Below are 21298 nucleotides of genomic sequence, written 5' to 3' on the forward strand. Positions count from 1 at the left end.
GAGTGGTCCACAAGATTCTTACACCTACAATCTCCACTATCAAGACTGACTCCATTAAGCAGGAGAATGCAAAGGCCAGTCCCCTACCCCAAAATAAAGAGAACAGAGTAAGATTCTAAAGTTACCACATACAGTAATCCACACTCAATTTCTGGCTGAGTGTGTTAGACAAGTTTCAAGATCTGGAGGGAGGGGAACACTCATGAATAGGGGGAAGGGAGCGAAATATCAGTTGAGGACAGCCTTCCCTCTTAACTGCATCCTTTAAATTGCTGGTTCTGATACTAATTCTAAGGATTCTGTACAATCTGACAGCTATGTTAGGGACCCCTAGTAAGTCAAAACAAACAGGGCAGGCAGTTCACAAAACACCTAACTTTTTAAATACTATTATGAAAAATATGGAAGGTGGGGGAGAAAAGTGGAGAACAACCAGTAATACTAGTCAGAGGATCAAACTGTTCATTTTGGCAAGATTAAAGTACTTTTCCTTCTTAAACTAGGGATCTGAGATCCTAGAAACATGCACCTAATGCTATTTTTTACTGACAATTACAATTCCTATTTTGGAAGAGAAAAATAATACTTCTCAACACCTAACAAAAGAAACATTCAGAAAAAGTTAAAGATTTAAACCTTTTCAAATAAGTTGTTTCCACCTAATATGATTCTACCAATTTAAACATCAGCAAAATTCCAGCAATAAACCTTCCAAAGCAATTGGCTATAGTGTACTCAATATGCAGATGTTGAAGTGAATGGTTAGAACCAGGGGAGAGCCAACAGATGCATCAACTACTCATGCAACATTACAGAAAGTGGCAAATACACAGTTTTGCCTTCAGTATTAGGTTAGTCACGTTCTGGGAAGACAGAAATGGGAAGAGGGAGTGGAAGGACCAAAACACCAAAAAGTCCAGGTTTAAACATGGTACTTGGTAAGTGTAGTTGCAGGTTAGGAGCTAAAATATGCAATTAAGTACTTAAGTGCTTTAAAATGCTAACCTATGTCCTTCTGGCATTTACCCGTGGGGCCACTTTGGAATCTAACATAAACAGAGAAACCAAGTTGCAACCAAGGAACCAACCATGCACATTCAAGACATAAAGATTAATAAATGTCCAATCCAAAGATCTGTCAATTCCAAAGCCAGAAAAAGCCAAAAATTTTTAAATACCTAACATGTTCTATAGAGGGCAAATAAAAAGAATATACCCCACACTGAGAACTGAAAAGGAAAAAGATCACCATAGTATTGCTAGTTCAAATATACAGAGTTCTACTAGACAGTATTACAGAAATGACTAATAGGAAGGACCATAGGGAAAAAATAACAAAGCATAGTAGTAGTAGTAGTAGCATCACAAAGCTTATAGTGCAGATGCTAAGAGTCAAACTATAAGGATAATTGGTCCTGCTCAGTCCACACTGCCATTCCTTTTCCACACATAACTGCTAAAAGCAGATTCTACCACGTCTTTGATGAGTGGGTCAAAGTGTGGAAGAGTATCCGAAGAGTCAGGTTATTATACCACAAACCCTCGCAAGAGCAGCCTTTGATCCCAATTAAGTTGTTGACACAAAATAATTCTCAACTTAACCAATTATAAAAGGAAAACAAACTAGACCTAAGAGACCTGTGGTACTTTTCTTTAATAATGCACAGCAATACCCACAGCACAGGGCAACCCATAACTTGGAGGAATGATGACCAGACCTCCCCCTAGAAGACTGGTCCTATGTAAGGGAAAAAGGGAAATAAACACCAAAGATGGCAGTGATGACTCTTAACAAGAGAAGTGCACAGAAAAAGCAGCAGTCACCGCCCTGTTTGGACTAAAAAGGTTGGAATATAGGTTTAAAACGTATCAAGGAGTTGTGGGAATATCCCATGATTTGGAAGTAGTTACAACTAAAGGAAAAAGACTTTTTGATACTGGGGACCCAAAGTGGGTGGGTGGAGGGTTAACAACTCACCACGGTCACCACCCCCTTGAGTGCCAATCCTGCCACAGGAGCTGAGATCTCAAACCAAGAAAAGATAGTACCTTCCAAATAAAGTGACAATCCACAGCAACACTCATGCTGTCCTCCAGGCATGCTAATAATTCATCTAGTCGAGACTCCAAGATAACACCCAGCTAAGTGCTCTATTCACCAGGGATATTAAAAGTCCAACCCCCAACTATTGAAAAGGCACTGTTATTGTCCCCAAAATCCCAATACCTCCTCAAAACTCCTGAAATTAGCCTTTTAGAGTGGCCTCATCCTCAAAACAGAACCTCTTGGTACTAGTATAGAAAAGCAGCAAGAGCTGTAGCCTTTATGGACCCTAATTAACTAGCTATCCAACAACTCATCTTTACTGAAAAGTTATGAGTTGGAATGAGATGGGGGAGCTTAACAGGGATTTTCCTCCTACTGCCTTGCTTAAGCCACTTTTGCCAAGTTCTTCAGACGTAAAATAACGCATAATGCTGATACCGTGCTGAGGGAGTAATTCAGGATAAAACACTGCAATGTGCTCTACTACAATCCCCTCCCCCAACAAACAACAAAAAAAGCAAAAAGGTAACTGGCGAAAGCTTCAGAGGAAAGGATTTCTACATTAATAGGCATAAAATCCTTAGGGGCTCCAAACTAAAGGCAGTGGCTTTTCCCGCCAGACTTGATTTGCCTAAGGAAGACCTTCTAAATCTCAAGCAGTCTCCATTTTAAGTTGATCACTCACACTTCATACTTCACCATCAGCCAGCCAACAGCTGTATTTCTTCCCCAAAACCCTTTCTTTTTACTTATCCAACCTATCTTCTGCAGGAAGCCTCGCATTCAGCCCGCTTCCCAAAAAGAGGGTGGTTCACCTTGAAATTCTGTGTTGTCAAGGCCCCTGATGGCCTCCACTGCATCCTCTGCCCGCTCCATGTGTACAAAGGCATAATCTTTCACGATGTCACATTCGATGACTGGACCATACTCCTCGAACTTGGCCCGAAGCTCTTTGTTGGTACAAGTAGGGCTGATGTTGCCCACATGTAACTTTGTGGAAGTTTTGCTCTTATTCTTGCTGGCTTCCACGTTGATGTTCACCCCATGCAGTTTGTAGTGGTGCAGGTTGCGTATGGCATCCTCAGCCGCCGTCTTGTCTTCTATGTGCACAAAGCCGTAGTTCTTGATGATGTCACATTCCAGCACCTTCCCATACTGCTCGAAGAGTGAGCGGATCTCCTGCTCTGTGGCCTCCCGGGGCAGGTTTCCGATGAACAGCTTCACCATCTCGGCAGCCTGGATGAGAAGAGACAAAATTTCTAACAAAAGACCTTAGGCCCACATCAGTTTGGAGAGGGGAATCAATACTGCCATCTCTTCTCACTCTTGACCAATACTTCCAAACTTTCCCCTCTCTCACACACGCCCCACATGCACACCTCCACACAATGATAAAAGGAAAGTGGGAATAGGGAGGCCTGCTACAGTATTGGCTTTAAACCTACGATAATGGTAAGACTTCTATAATAGAAAAGCCCTTGGCAGACAAAGGGTTTGGATGTTTTCTAACGGTGATGTGCATGAGAGCATAAACGTAGGGCTGGAAGTAGTTGGCTGTTTTATCCACCGTGAGGACAGTCAGAAAACAAAGATCCAACTATTGACTGATTGGTCTGACTGCCTGAAATTATGAATTAGCTCTTCCTCTCGTAACCGAAAAAAATAGCCACCATTTCCGGAAAAGTGGGAATTATAACAGTTAAGTCTCAGGGTTTCCTTTGGAAGCAGAGAACTGGCGACTTGGGCCAGATAGCAAGGCATGAGTAGAACAGCTACTGGCGTGGGGAACGCCTCTCTCGCCGTGCCGTCCCTACGAGCTCCCACAGAACGGGGAAATGCATGGCCAGAGGAGGCTTCACACAGAAGCCAGACAACAATGTATCAGGGGCTGATGAATTCTCGAAACGGGGTTCTAATTCCTGCCTCTATGGGAAAGTTATCTCGGTGGAAACCTCGAGGTAGGAAGCCGAGCCAAGTCGGATAGAGGGCAGGGGGGTTAGAAAGCACGGTATTCTCGGGGGAGGACGTGGGGGAAGGGCTGCTTCAGGCTTACCGCGCAACGCCGAGCACCGAGGTCGGCTCTATGAGTGGTGCGGAGGCCGCGACCCCACTAGGATACCCCTGAAGCCCTAGTAAGTGAAATAAGATTTAATGGGGCAAAAGAAAGACAGCGGAGGGGCTCGGAGTCTCTCACCCGCACCGAAAATCAGCAGGGGCTCTTCCTCGCGGCGGCAGACGCTTCTCACAAAACGCTAAAATGGCGGCGACCGCAGCAGTGACTCTGGGTAGAGGGGGGGAGTGCGTCTGTCACCGGATTGGCCGGTCAATAAAGTAAAAGGCAGGCGTTCCCGCAGACCTTCCTCCTGATTGGTTATGACGAACGCCAATTACCTGAGAGGCCGGGAAGAGGTGGAAACGTCAGTAACCCCGGAGCTCTTACGCGAATACCAATGAGAACCAATCTCTCGAAGCTGGAGTCACTGATTGGGTAAGAGGTCGACGTAAGGGAGGAACCACAAACGTGGGCTTCGCCGGGGGAATTCAGCCCGCCATTAGGCGGCGGGACCTAGGACCCCGGGTGCCGGTTTTTAGCTTCATGGTGCCAATTGTGCTAAGCTTCCACATTTCGCCACTTTCACGTGCACTCCGACAGTATTCCGAAGCTCCGTTTTGCCCTGTACTCCAAACTTCTCCCTCTAAACTCCAAACACCATCCCCTCGCAAAATGCTGCGAACAATAGCTTACGCAGACCCAAAAAGACAGGTAAGGAAAATAGCAAATAGTATCCCTCAAAAAACCAACCACCTCCTTTGGCCAAAAACCCACACTGCAGTCCCCGTGGTCCCAGAGCTCCCCCTAAATTAAAACTTTTATAGGGTGTGAAAGGAACTCTGAAAACGATTAATGGGCGCAGTTTCAATTAGAGTAAAAACACTCCAAAGTCGGCTCGGTTGGGGGCTGCATTACTCAGGAGGCACTGACATTAGTTCCCTCGAGGAACCAAACTCCCGGGGTCTAAGATGATGGAAACGGCTTCTCTGGGCGACCGTGGAGATTGAGGTAACACCCGCAACAGACCCCACCCTGAGAAAGAACTGGAGAAGCAAAGTTTTGTGTTTTATTTTATTGGGCGCCATCAGCCAGAGCTTTAGGTTTAAATTCCCAGAACCGACCTTGGAGGGAAGAGCCTAATCACAACCAGCTATACAACAAAAATTCAATCAAAATGGCATTCTCGAAGAGGGTCCGGCTCCCCCATCACATTTTCTTTCGCATCCTGTCTTCTTCAGAATCCCACATTCATTGCGAAAGCAATGACCCTTTACAAGGCAACTTTTGAAAACGGAGTTAAGGTGGGATGGGCAATGCTGGATCGAAGAACTTAAAACTCGAACTAAAAATTTGATAAAAGCAGTGAATTGTAAGGAAAGGAGTGCAGATGACAGTAGAACATACTACAGTCCAAAGCAGCCCCCAAAAAGGAGTGGGGGTCATAAAGAAAGTGAAGTCAAAGTTATGGAAATGGATTTTAAAACCTGACATGACTCAAAAATCTCATGATGGAAAACTGGTCAAGACTTATTCTTAGGGTGGGAAAAGGTAAGGACCTAAAAATGTCAAAATACAACATTTACATATGTGGTGGTTGCTAATCTTGGTCCATTTTCATTGTGGAAACTGATGCTGATACAAGTAAAGACCCATAGAATCAGTGATGAAGAAAAGCAATTCCATGTTAGTCAACTGTATGTGTGCCCTTTTGAGAGGGCCAGCATAAGGAGGTAGGTGGTCCCAACTCAATCTGCACAGGGAAACTCATCTGGCATAGAAATTCTCAGCTTCTTTCAGTTTAATCTTCCGAATTTGCGTCCCAATAGCTCTTGAGATAAACTTTCTTCCAAAAATACCACAGCATATAAAATCAACTCACCCTATCAAACTAGGAATCTCTCCAAGTCCAAAGAGAAGAGACTGGGAATATTCTATCTTCTCAGGATCAGAATTCAAGACACGTTGAAGTGCGCGCGCACGCACACACACACAATCTATTTGATTTACCTTCTGAAAGCCCTCTACTCGAGGTGTTGTTTTATTTTTGTAAGCTCATCCAACTGAGTAAACCACATTTAATCATCTCCCTGCTTTTAAAAACTAATTGCAAATGGGAAAATATCAAATTCACTCTACCCAATCTGTTTCTTACCAGAAACAATCTTTTTAACAAACCTTCCTACCCCCCCACCCATGCTCCAGCACACGGATCTTTTTGTCCCAAGCTCAGACTGGAATGTTCTCTCTCCAGGTCTTTTGAGGGCCACCCCATCTGAAGATGTCCTCCAACTCCAACCCTACTTGGAACTCTATCCTATGGCTCCATGTTATTTTTCCAAATACTTACCACTTGAAATTCTATTTATTCATTTTCTACCTTCCTCCCACCCCTGCCCCAAGTAAATACTTCTCCTACAAGGACAGAGACTTTTTATTGTTCCCTACTACATCCTCAGTGTTAGAACTGCACATGGCACATGGCAGGGACTAAAATATTTGAGTAAGTTAACAAATGGGTGAATTACTGCATGAATTAACTTCTTGGTAACTAAAAGAAAAGACTTTGAAATGACTTTGGATTTTCCGTCAGTATCAACTTAAGAACATGAACACCTAGTACTTGTTGGCACCTGGTATACTTTCCAGTTTCCCTCAACCAGAAATGCAGGTGCCCCAAATCCAGGGGTTACCTACGCTCCAGCTTTTGACTGCCAGGATTACCAGCTTGAAAAATGCTTCATAATGAAGCTTTAGTAGGAAGATTTGCAGTTCAATGTTTCCAATGCTGATGTTCATTTACCCAACTATTTTACAGAGTACTAAAGCTTAATGTCTGCTCCCCTCAGAAGCCATTAAAAGTCTTCCAATTAAGCACATCTGGTCCAAATCCTCTACTTTACCACCTCAACTACAGAGAATGGGATTGAATGAGATATTTTAAAAGCACCTGGTCTGGAACACTGTAGATGCCATACTGGTGACTCTTAATTTGCTGATCAGATTACCAACCCCCTAAAAGTAAAGTAACTTGTCCACAGTCATCCAGAAAGCTGATGTACTGTCAGAGACACGCATAAATATATTCTGGCTGCAGATCTTGAAGAGATGTAAAAGCCTGGACTCAAAAGGGAAATGAGAGGCAAATCCAAATTTAGAGGAGAAACTGTTGACAGTGAAGCCTCAAATGTGGATAAGCAGCAATCTTTATTACTTTCACACCCTTGGGGTTGAATATATATAATTTATATACCTAACCAGTAACTCTGGCCCCTGGTCCACAAATGAGTTACTGGTCTAGTAACAGCTCAAATTAAAAACCAGGATTCTCCAAGGATGTTCAGAGGGAGCCACTAGGCCAATCAAGCAAGCTTCCTGGCTTCCAATTTCACAGCCAGCTATACCCTCTTAGCCTTCCCTTAATGTCTTCTTCACAGGTCTCCTACCCCTTATCTTTCTTCTCTATACCTAGAAGAATCTGACCCAGGACAATGATAGGGTTCCAAGACTGAAGGTGACCAGAATCAGTGTGGTCCAGCACCTTAAGTCAATTCTAAGTACCCCTCATTATAAACCTCCACTACCTTCACTGTTACTTCTAAGTGAGACCCTCACTCCTACATCCAAAGTCCTTTGCTCAGCTGTGTGCTCCACTAGGCCATCTCAACTGCCCCAGAACGTCCTCACTTCTACGAGACGGCCAGCATATAATGAGCAGTGACTACAAATGAAGCCCTACATTTGCCAATGTTCTCATTCAATCCTTCCAACAATATTACCAAGATTACAAGCAAAGTCCTGGGCAGTTCAAAATGGCTGGTTCAGTTTCTTGACCTGCTGCATTCCAGCCATGTGCTCTTAATAAAAGTTACTTAACGTATAACATCAACTTCCCCATTTGTAAAATAGGTTTAGAAATACCTAATGCATGTGGGTCTCGATGAAGACTAAATGAAATAAATATATGAAAAGCACTTTTAACAGTGCTTACATGTTCAATATTTGTTAGCTATTATCCCCTGGTTTTATAGAGGAAAAACTGAGGCAGAGTCCCTGATATATACAGAATCACACAGCTAAGTGGTAGAACCAAGATTCAAACTCAGGAAACCTGACTTTAGAGACAACACCCTTAGTCACTGTCAGAAATTCTCTCTATGCCCAGTTTTACAATTAAATAAATCCTGACTCCAGAAAGTGTGCTCTAACTACTGGCACTGCTCCATCCTCTCCTTCCTGACCTGCCACTTCCCTAGCAATGCTTATTAACTTTAATTGGTTTGTTGAGGAAGGTCCTGCCTCCCAGGCTATAAATTTAAGGTCAACCCAAGGGCTTAGCTACATGAACACTGTATTTCCAGATACAGTGGAATCTGTGTTTACAGACACACTATTTCAAATAATTTAGAACTGGACTTGAAATCACTTTAAGAACTTTTAGTTTTCTGGACAACTCTATATTCTACCCTTCATGATCTTTTTAAAGGTGCCCATAGAATTTGGGTGAATATAAATTCTCCACCTGCTACCCATCTCACCTTCTCTATTACCCAAATTCCAACTATATAGCATACTAGTAAATCTAAGAAACGTAGTTTCATTATGACTTCAGCCACCTCATGTTGCTTTGGGTCAACTGACTTGACACTACAAAATAACTGGAGACCAACAGTCTGTGCATGGACTTCGGCATGACGAGAAGGTAGCCTACCCACAGAGGCTAATCACTCAGTGACAGTCCCATTACCTCCAGTACAAAGGCTGGGTCCCCAGGCCTACCCCAGACAGAATGCGAAGTAAGGTCCAAACATCAGGAGAGAGCAGGCGACAAGGCTAGCATAGAAGCCTCTACATGGTCTTGTTTGAAGAGTAAACCAGGACAACTTCTCCAATGAAAGCCAAGTTGTAGAGGTAATAGATGCAAAAGTGCAAAGATCTAAAAGACAATGGGAGCCCACATTCCCCACCCATTTTCCCAAAACACACATTAAATATCTGTCCTCCCATCCATTCAACCCAAATGTTTCCAAGTTCCAGGACCCTGTAAATCAGAAATCCACAAAAAGCAAAGTATGAGTAGTGGGCTATAAGATTAACACAGGTAGCATAATTTAAATAAAAGAGGTGAGAGAATTTTTAAATAATCTTCAAGCAAAAGGAAAATGATGAAACGGTTTAGCTTTGTAGCCCTTTCTGGCTTAAACAACGAGAGGCCTGAGGGCTAAAGCAGCAAGAGGGCATCAGGACCTGGAGATGATGGGCAGTTAGGGAGATCATCTAGGCCAGGTCTCACTGAAGAACTAGGCTGCAGTAAAGAACATCAGTGCGGCCCCAAGAGCACAGTAAGCTATTTTTCACAGGGAACAAAGGGACTAGAACAGCGGCAGAACCCTCACTGGAAAGAAAGGAAGACAGAAAGCCACATTAACAAAGAAGTATTACAAATACACAGGCCACAATCACAACCCTACAATCAATCAACCCACCATTTTCCGGAGTAATAAGCAGAGCTAAGCTTATTAGCTTGGCCCTCAGATCATCCTACATTCACTGCAGAGAAATGACAAGAACCTATCAAACTAACCCCTCCCAGTCCTGCGAAAAAAAGAGCAGCAGCAAAGCACCTGAAGGCAAAGCAGTGAGCAGAAAGAAAAGCAAGGAAAAGAGCAATGGTCCCAATACCCAGAGATACACATTTATATCCACAAGTAAGAACTCATGGTTATGAAGACCATATGCTTTTGCCCTCTGGGCAGAGGGAAGAGAACATCTGGTGTAAACTACTTTGAACAGGCAAGTTCACAAGAAGCCAGCTGGAGGCATAAAGCCCACCTGAACTCCACCTGATTGACACACACCCTCCCCAAAATTGCCTTGCCCCAGCAGGCTCCCAAATTCAATCTCTAAAGCCCACTTTCCCAATGGAACATCAGTAGTTCTTCTTATCACGACACCCAAGTCTTCTACCATTCACTCATCAAGCCCAAGCCTAAGCCTCCATCTTGCCCTGGACTGGAACTGTCATATACTTTTTGCTCAGGTCCTCTCAACCCCCCGTCCCAGATTAGGAGCATAAAAACAATCTTTGATTCCTCAACCTTATTCCAACATCCCTACTTAGTTATGCTTGCACCTTACCCCTTTCCCAGAATCTGTATTTACACCTTCAAATACAAACCCAGCAAGAAAAAATATCTGGCAACCCTAACAAGAAGAGATAGGGAAAGTGATTCCCGGGTGACTATGATGGCAGAAGTTGGCAGGACACAGAAGGACACTCCATGATGTTCAACAGGCGAAATATCAGGTCTATGGCCAGAATCCCCCAGACCTGCCTCCAATCGTTTCTGCCCTTCTCCAACCACAGGGCAGTAGCAGACCACACATCACCACCCACACCACTGGCTCTTTTCCGGGTCCCAGCCCCAGCACTCACTCCAGCCCACTGCCTGAAGGATCCACTAGCTCATAAGCACCAAAGCAGCCCATTCCTTGCTTCTCACTTGAGAAGCCAAACCCCAGAACCATCCTGCTGGAGCACAGGTTGTCTCTGAACTGGAAACAAGTCAGGGAAAATGGTCAAGCATAGGCAGAGGAAAATGGGAAATAAATTCACTGCATTTTGTTGTGATTAATTCAATTTGAGGGCCAAGGAAATCCAAGCAACTTGGTCTGGACTCTCCCAGGCCTAAACATGGCGGACTAGCAGGATAATGACGAGCTAAATCCCTCTGGGCAGCAGGGAAATCATTCTAATTCCCACATGCAAACCCCTTTCCTCATCTGCCGTGGGTTCCCTGGCTGCCTTCCCTTCAGCTGTCATGTCTTCCTGGATGTCAAACTGGCTCCTCTGAAACTGAATGCAATCAAGACAATGACAACCAGGTTTCCAAACTGCAAATTGCCCCAAGTTTTATTTGTAGTCCATACAAAAGGGAAAAAAAATTAAGGTTTTCTAACACCACCTACTTGGGGAGATGGGGAATTGGGACTGTGCTGCTCAGCATTAGCTAGAACATCAGGGGTCAGTAGGGATTTGGACGTATACCAACCGACTGTCCCAACAGGAACTCAGTATCAACACAGTCTACAAAGGAACAAAGTCAGGGTCCCCTGGGCTGCTGGCACAGCTTGGTGCATAGGAAATGGTTAGGCTAACCATTTCCTGGTCTCCCTCACATCTAAAAAGAAAAAGGCGCCGCCGACCTCAGCTGTAGGTTGCTTCCCCATCCAGATGACCTTAAATATCGCGCACAAAAATAAAAGGGAGCCAGGAAAAAAAAAAACATAAAAGAAACTCCCATCCTGGGGAGATGGGAGGCAGGGGAGAGGGGAAACCGCAGATCTAGAGCCAGTAGCAAGATTTGCTGCTGAGGCGAAGGAACAAAGGTTACTGCCGAACACTCATAAGGATCATTTCCTGGGGATGGCCCACATGGTTAGAGGGAATGAAAAACCGCCAACAGGAGAGGTGTGGGCCAGTGGTTACAACCAGGGTCTGCACCCTACCCCACCTTCTCCTCTCCCCTCCCTGTGGTGCCCCATCCCAGGATGGCCCTACATGCGGCGCTGGTAGCCAGAGTGCATCTGAGCTGCCCGCAGGTAATCATTATAGGAGCCCGAATAGCGTGCGTAATCAGAATGGGCATCGGGCAGGCGACGGTAATCCAGCGAGGACTTTGTCGGCGAGCGGCGGAACGAAAGCTGCGACTCTGATAAACGGCGGTAATCAGAGAGCTCGGCTAAACGCCGGTCGGAACCATACCTAGTCGAGAGAAGAAGACAGTTGGTGAATGAGACAATTGAGGGGAGGGCTCCAGGTGGGCATGGGGGAGATGCCAATGGGATAGGGAGGGTGCGATCAGATTGGTCTCCAACAAACAAGACTTTGTCAGAAGGCTCATCACCCTATCCAGGGCAAGAAATCAAGCCTGGTTGAACTCAGTGGGAAACCAAGCGCACCACTGAAGCCCTCCCTTCTGATGTGGACAAGGTGGATTTTGATCTACATTCCCAAACCACAAACAATCCCCATCCCTGGGCCCTGCACAGAAAGACCTTGGTTTTTATCGACAGAACGGCGGATGAAAGCAAGGTCCCCAACTTCCTCCAGAGTGGACGCACCTCATACACCTTGCCTTCAGTCAGTGAGTGCCAAAGGGACTACTCTTTCAAACCCACCCCCACCAAAGCCAGGACAACCACATAACAAGCTTAAGGATACTTGAGACGGTGGGAAAGGCTATGGGGAGACAATCTTGCAGGCAGTGGCTCCAATGGCAGTTGGGCTTGCCTAGACAGGTGACACTTTTCCCAGACTGACTAGTTGGTACCACCCCAGGCTGAGCACTATGCTCCACCTGAACCCTGGTGGCCTGAGAAGCTCAGATATCACCCCCCTCGGCCTCTGGACATCCCACAGGAGTAGAGAAGACCAAGGGAGGGGCCAATTGCTCCAGTTTCCCTCCCATGCCAACCTCAGCCCCTTGCCCTAAGCCCCAGCTGGGGGCAGAGGCGGGGGGGGCATACAGTACCTTTTCGACATGGCGACAGCCTTTTTGTAGGGATCGTCGTAGCTGGCCCGGGGTGGGGAGAGGCGGGTACGCTCATAGGGCGGCGGGGTGCTGTTGGCGTTGGCAACGGCCCCCTGGGACATGGACAGGTAGGCTGCAGACGGCTGACCTGCCCCATCGTAGGCATTGCCCGGCTGGCCACGATAGGAGGCAGCAGCCTGGGGATGCTGCTGGGCAGCATAGGAAGCAGCCAATGAGGCTGACTGAGTGCGGTAAGGAGCTGCCAGGGTGGCAGAAGGCTGGGCCCCATAGGCAGCTGCAGCACCATAGGAGCCAGTGGCTGCAGCAGCTGACTGAGCCCCATAGGAGCCTGACAGGCCCATTGATGCTTGAGCCCCATAACTGTTCAGTTGGGTCTGAACAACCGGCTGGGCACCATAGGAGCCAGCCATTGGGGTAGCAGCTTGTGCAGCATAGGCAGCTGGCTGGTTGGCATAGGCAGCAGCTGTAGCTGGCTGTGCCACGTAGGTAGCAGGCTGGGAAGAGTAGGAAGCAGCCTGCTGTGCGGCATATGGGGCAGACTGGGGATTGTACGAAGCCGAGGGCTGGGCATTGTAAGAAGCTGCCTGGGCCCCATATGCTAGTGAGGAGGCCGCAGACTGGGCCCCATAGGAGGCTGCCTGGGCCCCATAGGAGCCTAGGGAGGAAGCTGCTCCCTGGGTGTTGTAGGAGGCAGCCGCACGAACTCCATAAGAGGCAGCCTGTGCGCCATAAGAAGATGGCTGGTTACCGTAGGAGGCAAGGGAGGAGCCTTGAGCCCCATAGGAGTTGAGCGAGGAAGCCGCAGCTGGCTGACCTCCATAGGAGAGGGCAGAGGCCGAAGGCTGGGCTCCACCATATGGGCCAAGCGAGGAAGCTGCAGCAGACTGGGAGCTAGGGCTAGCTAGCTGGCCCCTGTATGGGGCCCCAAGGGAGACAGAGGGCTGAGCGCGGTAAGAGGCCGCCTGGGCTGTCATGGGCTGAGTCCGATAGCCAACACCCAAAGAGGCAGAAGGCTGTGCCCTGTAGGCAGCTCCCAAAGACACTGAGGGCTGGGCCCGGTAGGTGGCTGGCTGGGCCGTCAGAGGAGCCACGTAAGAGGCTCGGGGAGGTGAACGGCGCAGGGGGCTGCGGTCGCGACCAAAGAAAGGTGGTGTGGGCTGACGGGCTTGCCCATCAAAGCCACCAGTGCTGTTGCCAAAAGCCTGCTGGTAGTCGAAGGTGGCAGAGAAGCCACCAGTTCCAGGGAATGCCGTATCCCCAGCCCCTGGTTTCTTGGTCTTGTCCCCAGACTGGATAGCCAGGCCAGGCCCCTTCTTCTGACCCTTGGTTGAGAGTTCCACGTTGATGCGCTTGCCCTTCACTTCTTTGCCGTTGAGCTGCGCGATGGCGGCTTTGGCATCTGCTTCCTTCTCCATGTGAACAAACGCGTAGTCTGATAAAGCAGCAGACAGAGGGTTAGCAATTAGGGGGGCAGGGCATGCTACCCAATGGGTCCCAAATTGGACACACAACAGCACCCAGCTGTTGTCAACTTCCTCCAGGCCTCCAAACCCTCCTTCTCCAGGAGTATGTCATAAAATGTGGCTCCCATATTAGCAAAGCTTCTGACTATCCCAAGCAGTCACCTTTGCCTATGGCCTTCTCCCTATTCTTCCCTTTCCCCCTGTCACCTCACACAACTTCCTGGTGAGAGAAGGAAGAGCTAAGATGAACTGCAACACAGAACAGAAATCTTCACAGCTCCTGTAAGCATAAACCAGCAGACAAAATGCAGAAAGGGTTCCTGGATCAATTATTCAGTGTTCTCTAACCCAAGGTCACCAAACACTACTGCTCACCTTTGAGGCTTAACTCTAAAAACACTGGAAATGACATGTCTTGGCATGACCCATGTCTCAGCCCAGGCTCCAATTAAGGCAAAAGGACTAGCCTGCAAGGCAAAGTTCACAAAATTCCTCCAATATGACCTTCCCTTTCTCATCATACCACTTTTTTCCAATTTTCCAAAGCACTTCCACGCACTGCATCTCTTTGGAGCCTCACAACAATCCTTTGAGACAGGCAGAACAGAGGATCATTATTCTCATTTTACAAGAGGCAAACATACTCAGAGAATTTATACAGCTTGCCCCAAATCAAGATGTGTTAGAGCCAGGAACAGAATACCAGCTCTTCCACACCTCATCACTACACCAGTCTATCCCTGAGAATTCAACGTAGAAGGCAAGACTGCCATATGACTAGAAATTTAAGCTTAGAAAGGGAGATGCTGGAATGGAAACTGAGCCTCCTGACTTGAGTTCAGGCCCAAGCCTCCCCTCCCCCAGGCTACATTACATCCTCCACTGGTTCTCTTTCAAAAGAGGTATGCCTTACCGGCTTGCACTTCTTTCACAGAACAGGCCATTTCTCAGGACAGATTTGGTTTCTCAGCTTCAAGGTGAGAAGTTGCAATTACTGCAGCTAGAAAGCTCTGCTAAGTAGTTTACCCGAGGTCCTCACTCAGGACCTAAATGAGCAGTGGTGGGATAGGCTCTAAATAGAATGTTGACCTCTAAGTCCTACTCATTTACCACACAGAATGAGACAATTTTAGGAGGGGGAGGGGTGGGAAGAAGAAATTCTTGTTCATGCCCAAACTTACATGTAAACCACAATGGTGTAAGCAAGATCTGAAAAACAGTAAGCTCAGGATTGTGGGAAATAAGGCCATGCATTTAACCCCATCTGGACCTGTGGCTTCTTTAAGATACAGTCTAAGTACAAGGACCCCATTTCACTTCTCAGTTTAGGAAATGAACTATCTGGATGAAATTACTAAGGTTCCCTTCTTTAAGATAAATCCTTTTAAATAGCCTCTAAACAAGTGTTTTAATTTCTGGAAACTTTCACACTGAGATGCCCTCTCTAGCTGCTCTTATAGAGCAAGTCATTTTCCTGGATGTGAGGCAATGCCACCAACCCAACTCTCATATAAATGAGAATGAAATATAATCACCAGGCAGAAGTCAGAAATAAGATAGAGCACAAAGAATGCTGGGTAAGAGCTAAAAAACCTGAACTATAGATCCAGCTATCACTGACTTCAAATGAGAAAATAAAAGTACCTTATAAAGTAAAAATAACTATATAATGGTAAGGAATTATTACTGCTCAATCCTAGGAATAACCACAGGCTTATTTCCCTACAGAATATTATCTTTCATCTCTAATAAAACACAAGAGATACAACACTATTTGTACATGCAAATTTGGAGCCTGCCAGAGATGACAAAGTAACAAAATGAACTGTTACAACTCTCAGTCCTCACACCCCATGGCCAGAACCTGATTACTTATCTACCAATTATGAAAAGCAAAAGTGTTTGTTTGGCCTGGCCACAGGGCACTGTAACTGTCCTGTGATCTCTCACCTCCCCTTTGAGTGGAGTGGTAAATTGCTGGGAGGGGGAGATCTCTTTAAAACCAGAGGCTGAGCTGATCCCCCTGGGAATGGCAAAACCCCATGGAAATTCAATGAAATGGCAAACAGAGAGCAAGCTTGTAGGAAGATTAAGAGGAAGGGGGGAAATAGTTCACATTATATTCCTGGCTAACCTGACTAAAGCAAGCTAGGGAAAAACACCTAGTTAGGGAAAATAAAAAACCTTCAATGGGTTTATAAGAGCAACAGGACGTCCCATTGTCTTCATCCTAATATTTAGCCGGGTTTTATTGAGACAAAGGTGTGAAATTTTAAAATTGAGATTTCACGTGTACAATTCAAATAATGGCCCAGATGAGCTACATAACTGATTTTTAAAAAAGCAGCAGCAGCCATCAGATACAATTATGACCTATTTATATCATGCAGTTCCTAAACCTGGTATTGGAGGCAAGTGTGAATTACATAGGAGGGAAGCTGACCCAATCGATTCAGGGCTAACTAACCACATCACAGTGAACAGCCAAACCCAGACCTATAGCCCTGTAAAAGATGCCCAGGAACATAACTCTCAGAGCAATAAAGAAAAACCAGAGATCTAGAAATCTTCAGGAACCCACCTGCCCTGGAGAGAGAGTTCAAGAAACAGTGACCTCTGAAGGAAATCCACAGTAGTTAAAGGGACCAGCAAGCAATGTTTTATAGAACTCTCTGAATGGTCTGGTAGCCTCCCAATTCCTTCAGTACCAAAGTTAAGAGAACCCAGAAAATGGGTTTTCCTATCCAGAGAAAAGTAAAAAACCTCTAACTTGAAACTACAGAGCTGTGTATAGTAGGAGGAAAGAATGGCCACCCACAACAAAGTAAATTTTTTTTCCTCTTTTGCCTTTCAGACCTCCCCTTAAGTCTAAATGGTTCCTAAGGCTGTCAGCAACTCTCGTACTTCTTTGAACACCCAATAGAATGTAGCTGTGGACAGTGGTTACAATCCACTGTTGCTATAGAGACTTTTGCTCTACAAATCAAATCATATCTAAGCCTGGGGTAACCAAGCAACTATGTTAAAAAAAAAAAAAACAGAACAGAACAGAATGCAATGGCAAACTATTTTATCTCCCCAAGAAATAAAACAGAACTGGTTGTCCTGTGCAGTGCCAAGCTTCTGTACTTTTCAAAAACCTGACAGTCAACAGGAGGCTGGAGCCTCAGCCTCAATCCAATGCCCATTCCCAGCCCAAGAAATGAGTAAGTTATTCATAGAACCAGAGCCAGTCTCTTCTACTACATTCCCAACTTTAAGAACCTCACTTTCCTTCAACCCGAGATAGAAAGGCATTAGTGAAGGACCTGATGCTCAAATCTTTCCCACAATCCCTTACATCAAAGTATATCAGAAGCTCTTTTACGTAACAGCATAACTACAAATAACAGCTGACCATCACTCTCTAGGGAAGTCAGTGTATTTCTGCTAATCAGTTGTATACAAAAAGGAAAAAATGCACAAAATTTTGTCCTCAAGAAGAGCCAGCCAGGCATTCTAAAAACCACATGTAGTTATACACTTCACCCCGCCTCCCACTGTCCCTTGGTGTTGGTCCTGAGCAACTTCAGGCAAATTTTCAGCTTTCTCAACCCCCTCAAAGTAAGCTTCTTGACCAAGGAGTTTCAGAGACTGAACCTCAGATGCTAGCTTCTAGATTTTCAATCTACTAGCCAGCCTAAGAGCTACAAAAGAAACATGGTTAAGTCAATTAAACACAGAACTCTGAGTCATGTACCCCCATCCATTTCCTGGCCAGGTGCATTATCCGAGGCCCTTTCCACTTTTAGTCTAAACAAAAGCAAAAATCCATGCACCACACAGCCTGCCTCAGAGCACCCAGCAGGAAAGTTCGAACAGTTGGGGACTTGCATAACCTGAGTTGAGGAAAATAGGATGTAGGTAGTATCAATGCAGAACAAGGAATTGCTCCTTGCAGTGGAGAATACAACCCTTTACACTTCCCCCAGCTGCAGAAAGGACAAAGAATGGCCCAAAATATGTGCCTTTCCAGAACAGCAAGTATCTTGGTGGAAACAAATCAACACCTGAACCCACATTTATTTCCCATCCTCAAAACTTCTCACATAGGATACGAGCAGGTATGAATCCAACACCAGGACCAGGGCATCAGATACTCCCAAGGTTGCATTCTTGAAAATGGCAGGGCAAAGTTAACCCAAGTGGAACAGAGAATAACCACATACACAAGTACTATCCCACCAAATCTTGCCAACATAAAAGAAAAACAATTTTGAAGACAACACAGATTATGAAAAAATCTCAATGGGATCCCAATAAAGAAGTCGGGCCTAAATTACGGTGGTATTATGTATTTCTCCAAGAAAAGGCAAACTAGGGATCTGCCCTGAGGATCAGACTACTCAAGCAAAGACAAGCTACTAAGTAAATCTGTTTAGCCAATGTTTAGCGAAGACCTCTCACACGCCCCTCCCCACATCCCCCTCAGCCGCAGAGTATGCTCCTTTGCAAAATCATCAAGCTTATGAAATGACACTGCCCTGGGCCACGGGCTTGGCAAGTGAAAGCTACGGAGAAGGCGACCTTCAGAAAACAAGGTCCTTCCAAATGCGAAAGGTCGTCGGGGTTCCAGTTTATAAAGGTAAAATAGAGCCTAAAGAAAATGATCCAAGTTTGAGAGTTGAAAAGCGCAGAGTGCCACGCCTAACCCACCTAAATACACTGAAAGGCCAAAATGGTTCGGAAGGGGTCCCTTCTGCACCCACGAGTAACTGTACCCGTGAGTGGACCCATACCACACAATACTAAAATATCCCAGCCCGAGAAACGTCCAAGGGCCCCGTTACCTTCCGCTCGGGAGCATTCATCGGGAGGGAACATGAGGGTGGCCTTGGGGCATCAGCCCCCACCTTTTCCCTCTTCCCTTGCTCTGACCGACGTCTGGAGAGTAAGTGGGGAAGTGGCGAAATCTTCCCCGCTCCACGATCCGGCTTGTGCCCGTCACTTCCCAATTTCCGCTCGGTGCCAGGCCCAGGAGATCAGAGGAAGGCGCGCCCCCGGCCTTTCCCGGTATACTCCCAAGTCTTTCAGGCGCGTCCCGGCCCCGTAGCTCGGTTCACATAGGTCACCGCACCCACCCAGAGCCGCTTCCTCCCATTTGGTAATGCTGCCTAAACCGCAGGGGAGGAGGGTGGCTCTACCCAACGCGCCCCCAACACCTTCGGCCTTGCTCCCGCGGGCTTACCCCCACCCCCCACCGCGCAGTGACAGACCCCCGGGAAAGGGGCGTAGCTAACAAGCAGAGTGCCCAGCGCGCGCGCGCGCCCCCGTCCCCGCGCCCCCCGCGCGCGCCTCCGCGTTACCTTTCACCACGTCACATTCGATGACGCGTCCGCGACGCTCGAAGAGGCTGCGCAATTCCTGGCTCGTGCACGCAGCCGACACGTTGCCCACGAAAATCTTCCAAGTGTTAAGAGGCCGTGGGCGCGACATCTCTACTACGAGCGCGCGCCCCGGTCGAAGCTCGTGGCCGTGCAGAGCCTCGATGGCGCGCAGCGCGCCCGCATTCTCGCGCATGTGCACGAAGGCGAACTGTTTCATGACGGCGCAGCTCATGACCGTGCCGTAGGGCGCGAAGAGGGCTGCCAGCTCCTCCGGCGTCGTATCCGCCCCATCGACGTTTCCTACGAATATCTTCATTTTGCCGCCGCAGCCGCCTTCCCGGAGAGCCGGGACCGCTCGTCCAACGACAGGCAACACGTCCGACCGGCCAGCAGTTCTCCCCAGGAATGGCTGGCGACTGAGAACCCCGCCGCGCAGGCGCTCTGACCTAGCCAATCGGGGCCCTCATCCCGCGCGTCCTGCAGCCAATCAGAAAAGCTTAGAGAAGATGCACTCAGGCGCAGCCAATCCTAGAGGGCCTGGAGCCCGCTCGTTAGCGAAGGGGGTGGGAAAGGAACGACGGCGCGCGACCAACCGCCACTGCCGGGGGGAGGGGGAGAAGGATTGGAGAAGAGGGTAGGCGCGGGGAGGGCTGGCGGCGGAGAGGCCTAGTCGGTGAGGCGGCCTATGGCTCGGGTGGGGCCGGGACCCATGGGCCCCAAGGAAAAACTTTGTTCATTCGGAAGTCCGAGCTCCTCCTATTCTGGCATCCACAGGAAGGCCGCGCCTGGCAGGAGGAACTAGGACAAACGCCTTCAGTGAGCAAACACTCGCCTCCCGGGACTGCCACCTCCGGGACGGTGCTGGGCGGTCTGAGGGGACCTGAGGCGTCTGCCTGGAGAAACCCTCATGCCAGTAATTCGTTGCCCGAGATTGCTGAGGTCCTTGCAGACGCTGGAGGCAGGGAAAAGTCAGAGAGGGTCTCTGCCTTTAATGGAATTCTCAATTGAGGAATAATAAGATGTATCTCTTCTGTATGTTTAAAATATTCCACAATAAAAAATTTTAAAGAGAAAATTAGGTCAAAAGAATGATCCTTGAGGTTGAGGGGCGAAAGTTGAGCCTGTAAAAAAAAACTTTATAAAGGGGGAAAATTTTTTCAAAACCCAACAGATGTATGTAAATAAGATCTTGTTTGGCAGAAGACACCGAAAATAAACACGTGACAAACTCAGAACTATTTGCCTACATGTTCATTCTACGAATTTTATTGAGCACCTACCATGTGGGCATCAGCAATGATATGAAAGTGAACAGTGTTAAAAATCCCCACCTTCTTGGAGCTGATACTGTGGTGGCCACAGGTAATTAAATAAAACATATAGCCTGTTAGATGGTGATAAAGACTTGAAGTAAGAGCGGGAGCAAGCAAGCCACCTTCTTGGGGAATCATTCTAGCCAGGAAGTACTAATCAAAAAGCCCAGGAGCAGGAGCATGTCTGCCTGTTCAAAGAACAGCAAAGAGCCTATAAGGCTGGAGGCAGGAACAGAGTGAATAATAAAAGCATAGGGTTGGGAGGGAGGTGTAGCATCTTATTGGCTATTGAAATTACTCTAGCTTTCATTCTTACGCTGGAAGTCTGTGGAGAGCAGGGGACAGTGGGGCTCGTCTGATAGGACTTATCTTTCATAGTTTTATAAGTATCATTCTGGCTGCTATTGAAATGGGCAAAAACAGAAAAACAGTTGTTGCTTCGGAACAATTACCTCTACAGCAAAAATTAAGGAGAGAGCTGATGATAAGAATCAAGGTGACCAC

The 21298-nt window shown here is 46.9% G+C and overlaps 1 protein-coding gene across 13 annotated transcripts in view; it reads right to left on the reverse strand.

Moving 5' to 3' along the window:
* The window catches only part of RBM14 (RNA binding motif protein 14), a 60903-nt gene extending 40966 nt beyond the window's left edge, over nt 1-19937 (reverse strand). For 5 of the 13 annotated variants that reach the window (XM_073217512.1, XM_073217513.1, XM_073217511.1 and 2 more), the window contains exons 1-2: nt 4242-4422; nt 2863-3283 (exon numbers count right to left, since the gene is read on the reverse strand). In XM_073217512.1, the coding sequence (XP_073073613.1) occupies nt 2863-3274 (412 nt within the window). In that variant the 5' untranslated portion in view covers nt 3275-3283; nt 4242-4422. Of the gene's footprint in view, nt 1-2862; nt 3284-4241; nt 4439-5157; nt 11863-12631; nt 14085-18944; nt 19346-19460 lie in introns of those variants that run through there. The other 8 variants (XM_036995528.2, XM_073217510.1, XR_012123130.1 and 5 more) reach the window with 7 other exon arrangements.
* Between the last annotated feature and the right edge of the window lie 1361 nt (nt 19938-21298).

This window comes from Manis javanica, chromosome 11 (genome assembly GCF_040802235.1).
Source record: "Manis javanica isolate MJ-LG chromosome 11, MJ_LKY, whole genome shotgun sequence".
NCBI lineage: Eukaryota > Metazoa > Chordata > Mammalia > Pholidota > Manidae > Manis > Manis javanica.